Genomic DNA, 15572 nt, shown 5'->3' on the forward strand with positions numbered 1-15572 from the left:
TTCCTGATCCCCAGTGTCACTTGCAACTGATGATTCTGTTTATGCTTTAGTATTTTTAGGGGAAAAAAAAACACAGACTAAAAACCTTCTATAGAGCTGAAATGTTAGCACTAGCCATTGTACATTGTTTGAACATCCAGCTGGGTGAGTTGTGCTGCACAGTTCAGACGAAGCAGGCTGGTTAGGATCACTACAGATAGCAGCTGCCTTTGGGGAACTGTAAAAATCAAGACTTCCAGAAAAAGCCAGTGATCAGAAATACTTCTTATTTTTTCTTATCTTTTTGTCTGTCTTCATGCTAACCAGTACCAGTCACTTCTGTTTGAATAAAGATAATAAAAGATTTACTCCTGCTGCCGTCTACCACAGCTGACCCTGTTTTCTTCTCTTCCCTTCAGCGGACTCTTCTAGCTTCCGTGTGGACACTGCTGTTATCAAGCAGAGAGTGCCGATCTTACTCAAGTACCTGGACTCAGACACAGAGAAGGAACTACAAGCACTTTATGCACTACAAGCATCAATAGTAAAACTTGATCAGCCTCCCAGTAAGTGTTGTCTGTGTATTGGGGATTTAAACCCTTGACAGCCTAACGAAGAGTTGCTTCTGCTGCAGTCTGGCAGTAGAGTCTGGAAAGAAGTGCTTTTCCTGACAACAGAAACAAAATTTTACCTCTGTACGTGGCAGATGAGATAACACAGTATACAGTCTTTCTGCTTGTCCAGATTCCAGCTTCTAGAGAAGTGCAGCTCCCCAAATGCTTGGCCAGAGGTGGGTTCTTCTCTTGCTTGCTCCTGTAATCAGCTGTGCAGAAGAAAAAACAAATCTCTGTAATGCAAAGATGACAGAAGAACAGTAGAAGGTTAACCCTTATCTGGAGGGAGCTGCCTTCACCTCAGCTGTGTCTGAGCAGCCAGGAAGCAGTAACCCAGGGGCAGGTCTTCCTTTTGCTTGTGTCTCCTGCTGTAAAGGTCCCATTAATCCCCTTATCCGTAACCGCGGCTTTGTCTGCTGGCTGCGGCGCGCAGCACTAACAGATGTTCTCTGCCCTGGTTCCATTATTGCAGATTTGTTGCGGATGTTCTTCGATTGCCTGTATGATGAGGAGGTGATTTCAGAGGATGCCTTCTACAAGTGGGAAAGCAGCAAGGACCCAGCAGAGCAGAACGGGAAAGGAGTAGCGCTGAAATCTGTCACAGCATTCTTCACATGGCTACGGGAGGCTGAAGAGGAGTCAGAGGATAATTAAAACTTAAAATACAGGAAAAAAAACAAAAACAAAAACACACACAAAAAACAATTTAAGTATTTTTTTAAAGAGTTTCACGTCTTCGCCAATCACAGTGCAGCAAGGCCAATTCTCGCGCAGACCCCCTTCCCCCACACACGCACGAGTGGGAGAGATAACATAGATAAACACAAAGGTGATCATGGAGGAAAAAGGTACTTGAAAAAAACAGTAAACTTCAAACCTGGCGGGAGCACTAAACCAAAATCCATGTATTATTTATAGAAAATATTTTCTGTTTTAATCTTTTTTTTCTTTTCTTTTTAAACGAGGACTCAAATACACAAAGCAAAACAAACCTGTTTAGCAAACAAAAAAAAAAAAAAGTTTAAAACTTTTAATTTATTATTTTAAGGACTGCAAATGCCAGTGTAATTTTTAAATTTGCAGTTTCTGTAAACAAATTGTATAATAGAACAAAAGCAGAGAAATAAATTTCCCTCCCCTTCGTATGCACCTCAGTTTTGTTTCAAAGCATGATAAATAGACAAAACTTTTCAAGGGGGTTGGGGTAAGCTAGGTGAGGAAGAGATCTTTTTTTTTTAATTGTCATCAGATTTTTCTGCCTGCCTCTCAGCTTGCTTCAGAAATGTAACAGAACGTAGTGCACAGCCTCGGATCGGAAGGAAGTGAATTTGAGAAAACGGCTGCGGACCAGAGTGCTCCGAAAATAACTCATTCAAAACAGTGCTACCCTGGGGAAAAAATGTACTAGTGATACTTTCAGAACCTTTAGAGCAACTTTAAGGCTTGTAAATACATAGAACAAATATTTAAAAAAAAAAAAAAGAAAAAAAGAAAAAAAAGAAATTGACTCGGATACTATTTCTTTTCACTTTCAAAATATAAAGAACAAAATAAAGACAAACATTGCAAGTTTAAAAGAAAGTAAAACGACTTCTCCTTTGACAGCTGCTGAATGTGTGCACCACCTCAGCGGTGCTGGCTTCCTTTTCATTGTGTAGATCCTCAGTTCCAAATTGTGTACATATAGTGTGCGTACGTATGTGTGTCGGCCAAAAAGAGGGGTGAGAGCAATTGTTTTTACAGCAACAACAGAAAGGTGGGGGGTTGCTGCTTGGGAGACTTCTTCTGCAGAGAGAACTTAATGGCCAAGAGCAGGCGGCTGCTTGCAGTGCTGTGGGGCTGCAGGCAGGGCCGTGCCCTATGGCAGCCCTGTGAGCGCGGTGCCTCGTCTGCTCGGAGCAGAGGTGTTGTGCTGGGACCTGCGACACGGCGACTGTGGAGGCTGCAGCTGTTGGAGCGGAGAACCCCAGCAGCCCTGCTGCGCGGCTTGTACGTCTGTTGCTGCTCAGCTTCCAGCACACCTGCTGGCTGCCCTGATGCTCGTTAGAAACCCAAAAACGCAGAAGGGTGAAAAGGAACGCGACCTATGAGAGCCACGAGGTGAAAGGAGCGCAGCCAGCGGCGCGGTGCTCCTCCCGGCCCTGCCGCCCCACGCGGTGCCCGCTCACCAGGTGCTAACGGAGCTGCTGAGCGCGTTAAGTCTCCTGGCTGTCTCTCGTCAACAACCAAAGATGACCTGCTGGCTCTCATGTGAAGAAGCGTCTACCGTCATCGAGTTTGTGCAGCCCGGAAATGGAATTTGTGAACTGTGGTCCGTGGACCGCGAGTAACCTGTGGAGCAATTGCTGGTGGTCTGTGCAGCACTAGCTGTTCACGTGATGCTGTCTTTTTTTCTTTCCAGCTGCTAAATCACTTCTTTTTAATCTTAAAAACAATAACAAAACAAAAAAAAAGGGGGGGGGAGGAGGCAAAAACTACATTAAATACTTTCCTAATTTTACTTTTACATGTAAACAATTGCTGTACTTACATAAGGATGTTACTTGATCACCAAGGGGAAGGGAGGAGGGTAGCTGGTTGTGGCTGCAGGGGGAGATGTCTGTGTGACGCTTTCCCTGTCGATGTGTGTCCATGCCATGCGTCTGAGCTGGAGAATCCATGGCCTCAAACACTAGAGCTGTTTGGTTCTTTTTTTCTTTTTTTTTTTTTTCTTTTTTTTTCTTTTTTTTTAATAACAATAAAACACTTTTCTCTGATGTTTTGTTAAAAAAAAAAAAAAAAGAAGAAGAAAAAAAGAAGAAAAGAAACTTCTCACCCTTTATATGTGCATATGTCTGTACCTGCTTGTATGACACCCAGCAGCTCCTCATCCACAGCTGCTCCCCCCACCTCCAGCCTTGGGCTCACCGTCCTGTGACGGTTTGCTTGGGTTTGGTTTGTGAGGCTGTGGGTTGTGTGTGTGCTCTTCTTGCAAAAATTAATTTTCGAGCCAGAAGAAGAGTGGGTATGCGATGGTTTGTAGCAGTGAAATAGTTCAGTTAAGAAGATGCGACTTTGTGTATAAATTAGGCCAAATATTTGCTAAGTTGTGTGGCGCTCACACCTGGTGAACTGGTGGGCTGTGTTCAGATCCTGCTGGTAATGTGTGTGTCCTGTGCCAGAGCCACCGTGTGCCACTACGTAAGGACTGTAATTTCTGTGCTGATTGCCTTTGAATCAGAAAGGTAGGAATTGCTAGAGCCTCTGAACATTCATGTGAATCAGAGTGTGCAAGGGCAGGGATGTTGGAGAGCTTGAATCCTCAGACTGAAGGATCTGAAAAACCACTGGCTGGAAGGAAGGAGATCAGTGAGCACACGGGTAGAGGAGGAAAGTCTCTCCTCTCCTTGTTTGAGCCTTTAATGGTAAATGTCTGTAGGGAGTGGGAACTGGCCTTGTTAGTGCCTTGCAGCAGGAAGGAAGGTTTCAGAGGTTTTAAGAATATTTTCAGAATTACTCAGAGGCTCTGAAAAGGTGTGTTTGCAACACAGCAATTTTTACATCTTAAGATCGAGGAATAAAGCTGTACATGGAGCGATGTGAGAAGTTTATACACTAGACAGAGGCTTCCAGCAGTGGATATGTTGCCTTGTGGCTCAGCTTCCTACAAATGTCACCATCTGATACCAACCTTGGACCAAAATTGCTTCCTCTGCCCGCCTTGCTCTGTTTGCCACATGCTGCTTGCTTACCTGCAGGCTGCAGCTGTTTTTCAGTAACCTAAATCTGCACGGATTTCAGGATGTAGCCAGAGGTCCGTGAAGATCTTTGCAACACATCCTCCCTGTGGGCGTTAAAAGAGAAAAACTGCAAGAGATGCATGAAACAGAAAAGAGGGTAATTAATCATAGGAAGTTTTCTTCTCGTGATTGATTTGCAGAAGCCTCATTCCACATACATGCATGTTGCTGTTGATACTGCAAGGTGTGAGCAGGGAGAACATGGATATCCCCTAATGTTTGTGGTTTGTTTTCCCTTTCAATCTTCGTCCTACGAAGCATTTAAACGCACTGTCTGGGCAGGCTCATGAACGCGGCAGGGCGTTAATGCAGCTCAGCAGGAAAGAGCTGCATTAAGAGCCATTTCCACTGCTGGGAGCCCTTCTGGTGCTGAGTGCTATCAAAGGCGCGGGCGAGGGGGAGGAGCAGATGCTCACTTACGTCTCTTTTGTCTTCATTGCTGAAAATGTCCCTGAACCTGAAGCAGTTGAAGTATCCAGGCAAGGTGTGTGCCGAAGGCTGGTTTCTTTCTAGGAAAGTGTTTCCAGGACTGCATCAGCCATTTCTAGGAATGAGGTCAGGTCACCGATAACAGACCTTGCAGTGTCTTCTTGTGTTAACAAGTTTTTTTAGCCTTGTTTTCTCAAGAAGCAGAATTCAGTGTGCAGCTCTGCCTTTTGCTTCTTACCTATAAAGCAGTATGGCTGTGTTTCAGCGATGCCCTGCGTGCACTGGAGCCAAGGAGCCTGAGGTGCTCCTGAGTCACCCAGGCTGTGGCACGGAGCTGCTCATGGTCACACCTGAGCGCTTTCCATTTCTAAATGAGGCAGCAGCTCCCAAAATCCCTCGTGACAGGGATGTTACAGATACTCAGCAAGTGAGAATTGTGGTGAGAACAGCCGCAGCCCAGGCTCTTAGGGCAGGTGTAAGGGGACGTGGTTGTGACTTTTGCCCAGGACCAGCACTCCGTGGTGCAGGAGCTGGTAGCTAAAGGCTCACAGAGATTTGGGAAAAGAGATTGGCAGTAGAAGTGGTTTCCAGTATTCACAAGGCAGGGTTAAGCTAATAGCAACTTACCAGTCTGCTGCATCCCTGCAACCTAGAGCTTTCATTTCTAACCTACAGATCATTTCTCCTGAGAAAGACAAAGAAAACCCCATAACTTGCTGAGCTTCCTTAAAACCAATTGCAGATGTTGGCATCTGGTTGCCAAAAGAGTGGCTGTGATTGTTCCTGTACGCTCCTGTTCAACATGAGTTGTTTTGCAGACAAAGGGATCTGAAACTGGATGGTTTGTCAGAAGCATTCAGTGTAGAGCAGAACAGTTAGTACAGCTGTGCCCCTGGCACCAGTCACTTGCATTTGATTTGTTTCACAGACGTGAAAGGGTTCAGCTTTGTAGGCAGCAAGCTCAAAACCAGACACATACACCCAGAACCCTCTTGTGTCCTCACAGCTTTCCTAAAGACCACGCCAGAGAAATGACGGTAACTGCAGAGCAGCCTCAAGATGCTCAGCTACATTTAGGTGAGGTGGCTGTTGGCCAGAGATAGATGTGCTGGTGGTGAGGTGCTGCGAGGTGGGAGTCTGGTCAGGGCTGCTGAGGAGGAAGCACAGGGCAGAAGGTCAAACCAGCAAGCACTGAGCTCCAACATGACATGCTTGGTCCGGCATGGTCCAGATCTTGGCCTTTCTGCTCTTTGGAAGATGTTGGCTCTGCTGCTACGTGGCCCTAGGCCAACTGAGCAGCACCAAACAACATCAGCAGAAGTGCCAGCTCCTCACCTGCTACTTTATTTTAGTAAGGTACTAACTCGGGATTGCGTGAGAGGCCATGCGCTGATAGAAAGTTGGAGCAATGCTCTCATGTGGCCTGAGGGCCATGTGCACACTGCAGCAACCGTAGGACGGAGCCTGAGGCTGAAGACCCCAGGACTGCATAGCTGCTCGTCACTCCAGCGCCATGGATAGAGAATCCTCAAGGAGCCATGGCAGGAAAAGCATGGCGATAGACAAGCAACTGCAGCAAGTGAGACTGGTCAGCCCACTCAGCTTCCATGAGCGTGACCAAACCCTCGCACATATCTGAGGAAACTTCAGTAGAAGTTTTCTACCCTTGTACTTTCCGTGGGGCCCTGCATACTGCCTGCCCTAACAGTCATGGAATTGTGGTTTTCTGAAATAACTCCCTCTTATTTAAATGCAGCTGTAGGAATGCCCTGCCATGATCTATGGAAAGTTTTGGTCATGTGGAGCTGGTTTATCTCCCTCATTTCCAGCTGCTAAATTGCACTGAAAAGAAGAGAGAAATAAAACCAGCTCCTGCTCCATTCAGTGCTTTCCAAAGGGAAATTTGTCCAACTGTGCCATTGCTGTCCCAGCTGCAGGGATGTTTGTGCTGTGACTGCAAACTGGAAGGGAGAAAGGAGTCATGGGGAAGGCAATCGATGCTTTAAGGGAGTTAGGAAATCTTTGTATTAGTGTGAGAGGAGAAAACGGTAAAACCTTCCATTTGCATGCTTGGTTGTCTTGTTCCAGCCCCCCATAGGGTTAGTAGCCGATGTTGCCACAAAGCACAGGTCTAAGCTTGCGAGTTCAGAGCATTAACAGGCACGGAGGAGAGCACTGTTAGAAGTGTTTTACTACAGCACTGCAGAGAAGAGCTGAAAAGACCATCTCAGCTGGTCTCAGCTGTGGAGGAAAATGGGCCATTTCAGTGCATCACAACAAGGGGCCCAAGAAGGGAGCAGGCACTGAGCAATCGGCCGGGCTGTGGCACCGCTGCCGCGTTAGCTTCTGGCGATGGGCGCAGTGCATGGTGCTGCTCTCCTGCTGCACAGCCCTGCTGTGGGTCTGCAGGGTGGAAATAATTCTAGTAAACTGCCACAAAAGCACAACGCAACAGTGGATGGTAGAACCCATCCCACCTGCTTCCTCTGAGCTGCTTTCTTACAGCATGAGTGCCTGCCTTGGGATCCGCTGACACGAGATGCTTTTTTCATGCAGTGTAATCATCAAACACAAAGAATGTCACACACCTTCTCCTCAGAACACATGCTCATCCTGCAAGGAAAGGTGAGCACATCCAACTCTTCTGGCTGCCTCCACCATCACAAGGTAGTTCATTTGAACAGGAACCTGGACTGCAGCTGTCAAATGTCAAAGAAGAGCCAGCTGACGGGATTTCCCATGGAGAGACAAGCACTAGATCTGACTGTATGCTTCAAGCAAGTGCTATTGCCAAAAGTGCTTTAAATTCCTGCTCAGCCCAAGGGTTTTGTCTTCCCAGCAAGGCTTGCTGGCATGCCGTTGCTCTGTTACAGCTGCAGGACCAGTGCAGAGGCCGTAGCTCGGCCAAGCTGCTGAATGTGCTGGGCATGCTGCTGATGGCAGGGGCAGGCACTGCACACACAGCAACCAAAAGTGAGCTTTTGTAGCTGGAAAAGCATACCCAGCCAGGAGGTGCTCCTGACAGTGAGTTATTACCTGCCTGGTTGAGAGGAACAGCCACTGCCTGCTCTGCGCTGCAGCCTGCTGTGAACCAATTCTATTCTGGAACGGTATTTGGTTCAGAGAGCAAAGGAATTTCACAGCGTTCCCACTGCCAGGTACTAACCGTGGGAACACAGCTTTGGGAGAGGTGTGTCGACCTACTATGAAATGCCAAGCTGGTCAGCTTCAAACTGTCTTTGGCTTAGGAGAGCTGCTGTTTCCTCTTGCCAGCTTGGGGTAAAATAAATCTCTACTGTAATGCCAGAAGTGTGATGGAAGAATCACAACTTCCAGCCACTGGTTTCCCAGCGATGACCGTATCTGCCTCATCCGCCATAAGGATCCCTTTCAGATTGGGGCATCTCTAGAAGAGCAGCAGCCTGTGGAGGCAACTGAGCCCACAGCATTTTTTCTGCAAGGCCCTTTCTTTACGGTCAAAATTTCTGTCAGTTCCAATGGCAGGTACATTTCTGCCATACGTAAAAACCGTGATGGCTCCAGAAGAGGTAAAACTTTGGTATTTTTAAACATGTTTTTATTCATTTCTTAGGAACTAATGCAAAAATGAGCAGGCAAGTTTGAAAGTAAGCAGATGAGCAGAATATCAGTTGGAAAATTGGAAAGGGTTTGAAAAGAAGAGCTAGCTGGGATCCCTAATGGGCTGCTCTTAGAGGGATGGCAACAAATCAGCTGGGAGTGGAATGTGGAACAGTCTGCTGGAAAAGTATGGAGAAAAACTTATTGGAGGTTGATAAAGAATGAAGAGATCAAAGGTAGTGTCGGGAGGGCCACAAAGTGTCAGAGAATGTACATTTTTTTGAAAGCAGAAATTGAGTGATTTTTGCACAGTTGCAGCAAACACAGTACGTTAGAAGAGCTTCTCAGTTGTTCTGGCAACCATTACAGATGTGCAGTCGGTAAAGTAGCCATACATGCCCAGAATGGCAACAAAGTGCAAAACTGTGGCTAAAGAACATCACATCAGTTCTTCCAAAGTCAGGAACTGAGTGTGCGCTGTGCAGGGCCTGTGTTTCATAAAGCAGAGTCCTTCCTCACCTCATACTTCTGCATGCTGCAGAGGGGCTTCATTCAGCCCAGGTAGTCTCTCACATATCGATGTGAGACCCACATTAATTAAACGCTTTGAGTTTGTGATGGTTTGGGGATAGTTATACTCAACACCATTCCCTGTTATCTGTGTTAAGCTGAAAACATGAGCCAGGCTCTCCCTTCACAGCCAGGCACACCGCCTGCTGAACAGAAACCACAAGGCAGAAAAGCAAGGGTCCTGCTCAAGCCCTCTGTGAGCTTCCCTGGAACATTCACTGCAAAATTAGCAACTGTGCCATATACTTCAAATGGCACAGCCTGACTGCCATCAAACAGCGCAATCAGGCTGCAGCAACAACAGGCTGGTTCTGTTACAGCATGTTTAGCCCCAAGGTTACATCAAACCCCAAATTACCTTCCTCAGATACACATTCAGGGAGAAACAGGTTTAAAGGGAAGAATCAGTAAACATGTGCTACCCAGTGTGGGGAAGGCTTCTTGGGGAATCTTTGAGTTGTTTTTCAAAGCACAAGAAGCTGAAGAAGCAGAAGAACGCGGAGCTTGAGGGATGAAAGAATGAAGCAATGGGAAGGAGTTCCCCAGCCTGCTGTGCTCCTGATGTGGGATGAAATGGAAAAGACTCACGTTCTCCCTGAGCCAGGCTGGCTGTAGGCAAACATTTTGGAAAGATTTTACAAAACAAATGTGAAAGTTGAGGTAAAAAAGTGGAAACAAATTTGCTGAAGTGGGGTAAGGATACCAGAGGCAAGGCCTAAATATAATCAAGTTTGAAGCTGCAGGCCAATGTTAAAACAGAATTTGGTGACGCTTAGCCAGCAGGACTGTGAACATAGCAGCAGAAGCTGATTCCAGGGTATACAGAGCACACCGTGACATGGGTAGTGATAATCTTGTTTTGTTCTGTGTGAGGCAGTAGCAGTTCAACAACATGAGTGATGTGTTCGTTAAATTAAAAAATATATGTATCCATAAGTAAAAATTGTGGTAAAATGGGGAAAACATTAGTTGGTGTATGGTAAGAAAACAAAACGGCTTGTGACCCCTGGAATGGAGGTACTGAGACCAGAAGTACAATGGGTTTCATGTTTCCAGCCAAAAAAGAACATGAGGCATTGGTCTGGAAAGTCTCTAAAGGATATGGGGTGGAAATGGTAAATCATTCGACATGCAAATTTTATGCAACTCATCTAAACAGTAGCAATAACTAAATGTCCCGGTTTAAACTGCAGGCTGAACTGCACAGTCAAAACCCAAAGCTCCAGGCAAATTTGTAGAAGCTTTAGGACTGCAATCAAATTGGATGATTTTAAAGAAAAAAAAAATCCATGAACCAGCTGGGATTCATACATTGCATTGCACCTGGGAGGGCTAGAAAAGGGACTGAAAGTGCTTAGCACTTATTAAAAGTATTTGATGATGATGATAGTGCTGTGCAATCAGTTTGATGGCAATTTCTCTGTCCTGCACAGCTTCCTTCCTCCTGTGCATCCTCACCAATGTGTGCAAGGTCACCCGGGTTCCCAAAGCTTCACTCTTCTCAGTGTGATAAAATATATGAATGGGAGAGGGAGGGGGGAAATGACATCAGCCCACCCAGAAAGTGGGGTGGAGAGGAGATTGAGCAGTGCCGTTGTTGCATTGCCTCCTACGGTACTGACCTAAAACCAGGCCAGGACCAAATGACTGCACACACACACCAATATGATGGACAGCAAAATGGCGTTTATTACACGTGAACTCTAGCTTATGTAACCTATGTGCTTCGTCTACGCCCCTAAGGGCACGTGCCACACATCAATCAGAGAGCAGGGAGAGGGCCTATCGCGTCACATCCCGTGGGGGGGTCTCGCAGTTGCTGACAACATCTCCCCCTCTCCAAGCTCAAGAAAGTCTACTACAACTCAGGAGGACCCTACCCGCGTACACCCCGAAATCCCCGCATTGCGCCCATACATGCTGTTGTCCTCTCGGTTAAGCCTTGCCCCGTTACATCCCGATTCACAGAATAATCCTACCCTTATAACCCTATAACCTATCAACCTAATTACAACCTATTAACTTAATAATCCTCTGTGAGTAGAGCCCATTAGGAGAAACTCCTAATATCCAACCTAAACCTCTCCTGGTATAACTTCTGGCCTTTCCTCGGGTCCTTCACGTGGGCGATGTAGTGCCCTGAGTATGCACTCACACCTCGGTGTATGAGAACAGCACTCAGTTCGTATACATAAACACCATTGTTTTGTTCCATAAAAGGCTCCATGTCGAGCAGCTCAGAGAAGCCAATGTAGGTGTTCAGCTTTTTCTTATGGCCAGTTTGTCTGTCAAACATGAAACGCATCAGCTGCAGGTTGAGTGTGCAGGGAAGACTGAGCAGCCTGATCTTCCTTCTGGCATTCTGCTTACTCTGACACGTTTCGCAAAAATAACGATTGTCCCCTTCTAATTTTTCTTCCTTGAGAAACTCTGTTATGCAGTCTGTCAGCGGCTTGTGCCCTTGGATGTTTAACTCCAGCTCGTAAAACTTAGACACGAGTTTGGATTCCCTGCCACACTGGTTGCAGACCGTGACATAGACGTACTCCCCACAAAACTGTTTCTGAACAATGTTTCGAACGTCTGGATTTTTTTGTTTGGATAAAGTATCTTCCAGCAGTGACATGAACAGCTTGGAAAATTCCTGGGCATCCTGCTGTTGGCCTGTATCCAAGCCCAGCGCTTTGACAAACCCAGAGGGATCGATGTATCGCCTTCTGCTGTTCTGCAGCAAGGCAAACAAGTACTGAAGATGCTCACAAATGGTCTGAGGCTCATAGTCTTTGTCTTTGGGAATGCTCTCTCTGACTGTGTGCTCATTGCTGGAACACAAGTAGAGGGCTTGCCGGAGCTCCAGATTAAGAAACCACATCTGCAAGAAAGTGTTCACGTAGCACGTGGCGCCGAGGTTCTTTGAGCCCACAAATGCATTCTTCTTGCGGCGCTCGCAGTTGGGATCATCGATGTTATGGAAGCTGTTCTCGTCAATCTCGCCCAGCCAGACGTGCTCCCCGATGCCCACCAGGCAGTTGGGGTTCCCCCGGCAGTTCCTCCTGCAGGACCAGCACCAGGACCATCCGTCACCCATGGAAGGGACAGAGCCCCTCGTTTGGGAACTCGGGGGGGAAGGTGGGGGCAGCAAGGGGGACTGGCAGCATCCCACACCTCCCCAAAACACAGGGCTGTGAGAGAACTGGGGAAGCCCACCGAGGGAGGATGGAAAGCGAGCGCCAGGGGCATGCTGAGAGCCGGAGGGAGCAAAGGGGGGGGGGGGGGGGTCGGGGTGGGGCAGGGAGTGGTGCGGGCCCCAACGAGCCCAGGCCGCATATCCGGGGACAGACAGGGAGAGGGACCCCCAAGCTCCGGGGATAACGCGGGAAAGCGCTCCGGGGAGCGCGGGGGGCAACGGAGGGAGCTGGGGGAGAACCACAGCCCTGAAGGTCCAGGAGCGGAGGAGCGCCGCTGCCACACAGCCCCTGGGGGGAGGCGGAGAGCGGGGACCGCGGAAGGAGGCGGGGGAAGGAAGCGAGGCCCGGGGCCGGGAGCTCGGGCCGGAGCCGCCCGTACCGGCAGGCGCCGCGCTGGCAGGGCTCCAGCCTGACGCGGTAGGCCGCTTCGACGTGCTCCTGCGTTACTGCCTCGGGCGGCACCGTCTCGGTCCAGCGCCAGGCCGCCTTCTCCAACTGCAGCCGCGGCGCCATCGCCGCCCCCGGCCCGACCCGGCCCCTCCCCTAGGACGCGTAACTTTTCCTTTGAGGTGGCGATTGGCAAGTTCTACAATTGCTTGTCCCTGAGAGTTGCCAGGGATTCCTCTGGAATGAGATATCCGCCAAGCTATTAGCCATTCCTGGGTCGAGTTGAGATGAAGCAAGACCCATTATCTGTTTTCATCTGACTGGGCAACCCCATAGCCGCTGTTGCAGTGGCCCAGTGACTCTGTGCTGCGGTTGAGTTGCACTTTGCACGTTGAGTGACTGATATCATAGAAGAAGCTGTATCTACAGTAACGGCGAGCCATGGACAAGGGGCCAGACGGCGTTCCCATGTAAAATCCATCTGCCAGATCTGCAGTGGCTTTAAGCCACGGGGGTTAACACTTGCACCAATAGTTGGGGCAGAATTGCAATATGGACATGCCTGAACTACATTATGAACTGTCAGCAAGGGAATAGAACAGGCCCGTGCCAAAGCCTTGGCACCTATATGAAGAGATGCATGAAGATCATGCGCAGTTCTGACAGTGAAGCATGCTGTGCCTGCAGTAATTGATGTGATGTTACCGACGCTAAACAATTAAAGCCACATCCTACAGTACTGGTAAAATCATAGACAGAGAGATTAGAGATTACTGATTAGAGTGATTGCTGATAGCTCTAGTGGCACTATCTATGAGTATGAAATTACAAAGGATCCTTATACAAACATAACCAGGTTATTTTCCCAATATATGCCCACTTTGCCTCAGGTACCTGTTGGAATGTACCTCCAAATGACAAACATTTTATTCAGTACCAAGGCAGATGTCTCAAGCCTTGAAAGCATTGCTCTCACAAGCCAGCCGTGTGGAATTGCTTGTTCTCCAGGCCTCAATCTGGCCACCTGTCCCTGAAGGGAACCCATTCTGATGACCACAATGTATACTGCACTGGCTTAAAAACCATGCACATCAGATTCGTTACATCATGAGGAAAGAGAAGACCTGGTGCTGTCAGGACTTGTAATGCATTTAGAGCAAGGAGTGATTTCAATCCCTGTTTCTCTGCACAATCTATCAGGTGTGTGATGTCTTTCAGATCGAGGGGTACCCCTTCTGGGATTCTGTTACCGTTCCCTACTACCAGGAAGATCTCCAGTACTTTTCCTTCCTCTATCAGGCTAGATCTAAACTTCCCGCAATCGGTTAGTGCATCTCTCTTGACTTCTAAATGCAAATTCACCTCTCTCCTTTCGCTATCCTGTTCAGTCACAGCTGGAAGCTGCGGGCTCCGCACCCCTCCCCTCAGACCCATCTCCCTTTGATCATGCACTGACTGTTGTAGAGGCTTCTGATTGGTTGCATACGCACTCAATCTTGTAAAAGGATATGTGGGTCGAATCGGTGGGTCTGAACGCTGTGGTAAGGAGTGGGTCCGGAGACTCTCGTCATTTTGTCTTTCTCCTACGGGTGCAACCTGAGCACACAGCGCTGGCCACACGCCACCTACTCCTTCAGGCGCGATCAGGGTGGACAGTGCTGGCCGGACATTACCATCCGAGCGCCTGTAAGTTACATCGCTTCCCTTTCTCTCTGCTGTTTTTTCTTCTACCGCCTCTCTAACTTTTGACCAATCCGTACCCGAGCCTTGCCCGCAGTCCCCGCAGTCCCCACCCCCCTGGGTGTAACTGCATTCCACCTCCTCAGAGGAGACGGCAAGTGTCCCATCCCGGCTCACTTGTCCCCCTTCACCCACAGGTGGTATTAGATTACACAGAGAAGGATACAGCGGTTGTCGTGGATACGGCTGGGGAGTTTCAGCGACCTTGGATTCCTGCACTTGGCCGGTGTTGCATGATAAAAGTGCAGACAGTTCAGCGCAGTCTTCTTCTGCTTGTTTATGCGAAGCTGAAGCCGAGGGGGGAGCGAAGGGGGGTGCCGAAGGTGCGGACGAGATGTTAGTCGCCATAGTTGAGGGCATATTTGCGGCGTTCTCTTCCTCAGGGGACCTGCAAGAAAGTACGCTTCCCGCGTCACTTCTCTCGGCATTAGGAAATTCCAAACCCATCATAAGGCGCGCAGCCTCAGGAATTCTATCTTCTTCTCTAGCGGCTTTAAGAATTAACCCCCAGATTTTTAGCTCCGCTGCTTTTTGCTCCTCTATCGCACGCTGCGCAAGCGTGGATGTAAACTGATCCCATTTATCAGGGTCTAAAATGTCCTGAGGGGAGGGAAGATTCCACTCCTTTTCCAGGCAAATAAGTACAGCGGAAACGTCCTTCTTAGAAGGGGCATTCTTGCTGTGATAGTCCTTACAGAACTGAAGGACCAACTTAATAACTTGATCCATCACCAGCGTGGCACTGATGTCCCGATTCGAGAGCGATCTGCCACCAACCACAGGCCATCCCCAGCCTCGAACTTCCCCAGCAGCCAGCTGCTGCAGGCACGCCCTAAGGCGAATACCGCAACACCACGGTCTTCCACGGCCAACCCGTCATCACCTCATTACGGCATTGGAAATTCCGCAGGCTCGCAGGAGACTTTAACGCAAGTTGGCTTCTCATGCAAGGGGGATCCTCACAAGTGGGTTCCGCACTGGATCCTCACACGGAGCACCAATGTTGCATTGCCTCCTACGGTACTGACCTAAAACCAGGCCAGGACCAAATGACTGCACGCACACACCAATATGATGAACAGCAAAATGGCGTTTATTACATGTGAACTCTAGCTTATGTAACCTATGTGCTTCGTCTACGCCCCTAAGGGCACGTGCCACACATCAATCAGAGAGCAGGGAGAGGGCCTATCGCGTCACATCCCGTGGGGGGGTCTCGCAGTTGCTGACAACATGCTGTGCACCCTCTGTGGGATGCAGCTGCTTTGCCCAGGCTCCGTATTTTTGCAGGCTTCCCAGCCTGCTGT

General features: G+C 48.5%; 3 protein-coding genes across 8 annotated transcripts in view; 1 reads left to right on the forward strand and 2 right to left on the reverse strand.

Annotated features, from left to right (window-relative positions):
- EIF4G3 (eukaryotic translation initiation factor 4 gamma 3) overlaps positions 1 to 1708 on the forward strand; it is a 92152-nt gene extending 90444 nt beyond the window's left edge. For all 6 annotated transcript variants that reach the window (XM_052691698.1, XM_052691696.1, XM_052691697.1 and 3 more), the window contains 2 exons: positions 399 to 545; positions 1066 to 1708. In XM_052691698.1, coding sequence (XP_052547658.1) covers positions 399 to 545; positions 1066 to 1247 — 329 coding nt within the window. In that variant the 3' untranslated portion in view covers positions 1248 to 1708. The remainder of the gene's footprint in view (positions 1 to 398; positions 546 to 1065) is intronic.
- Positions 1709 to 11000: 9292 nt separating this feature from the next.
- On the reverse strand, positions 11001 to 13286 carry LOC128085132 (ubiquitin carboxyl-terminal hydrolase 48-like). Its single transcript, XM_052692137.1, has 2 exons — positions 12518 to 13286; positions 11001 to 12003 (listed from the first exon to the last, which is right to left on the reverse strand). Exons 1-2 carry the CDS (start codon positions 12649 to 12651, stop codon positions 11001 to 11003), a joined length of 1137 nt encoding a protein of 378 aa, XP_052548097.1. The 5' UTR covers positions 12652 to 13286.
- A 136-nt stretch (positions 13287 to 13422) lies between these two features.
- On the reverse strand, positions 13423 to 15375 carry LOC128084965 (uncharacterized). Its single transcript, XM_052691745.1, has 2 exons — positions 15149 to 15375; positions 13423 to 14653 (listed from the first exon to the last, which is right to left on the reverse strand). Exons 1-2 carry the CDS (start codon positions 15151 to 15153, stop codon positions 13537 to 13539), a joined length of 1122 nt encoding a protein of 373 aa, XP_052547705.1. The 5' UTR covers positions 15154 to 15375; the 3' UTR covers positions 13423 to 13536.
- Positions 15376 to 15572: the final 197 nt, after the last annotated feature.

The sequence above is a fragment of the Tympanuchus pallidicinctus genome, unplaced genomic scaffold, assembly GCF_026119805.1.
Source record: "Tympanuchus pallidicinctus isolate F22 unplaced genomic scaffold, pur_lepc_1.0 scaffold29, whole genome shotgun sequence".
NCBI lineage: Eukaryota > Metazoa > Chordata > Aves > Galliformes > Phasianidae > Tympanuchus > Tympanuchus pallidicinctus.

Coding starts and splice junctions, on each gene's coding strand:
- LOC128085132 (XM_052692137.1), bottom strand. CDS start 12,651: ATGGCGCCGCGGCTGCAGTTGGAGAAGGCGGCCTGGCGCTGGACCGAG. Junction 12,004..12,517: donor TGCCAGCGCGGCGCCTGCCG/GTACGGGCGGCT, acceptor CTGGTCCTGCAG/GAGGAACTGCCGGGGGAACC.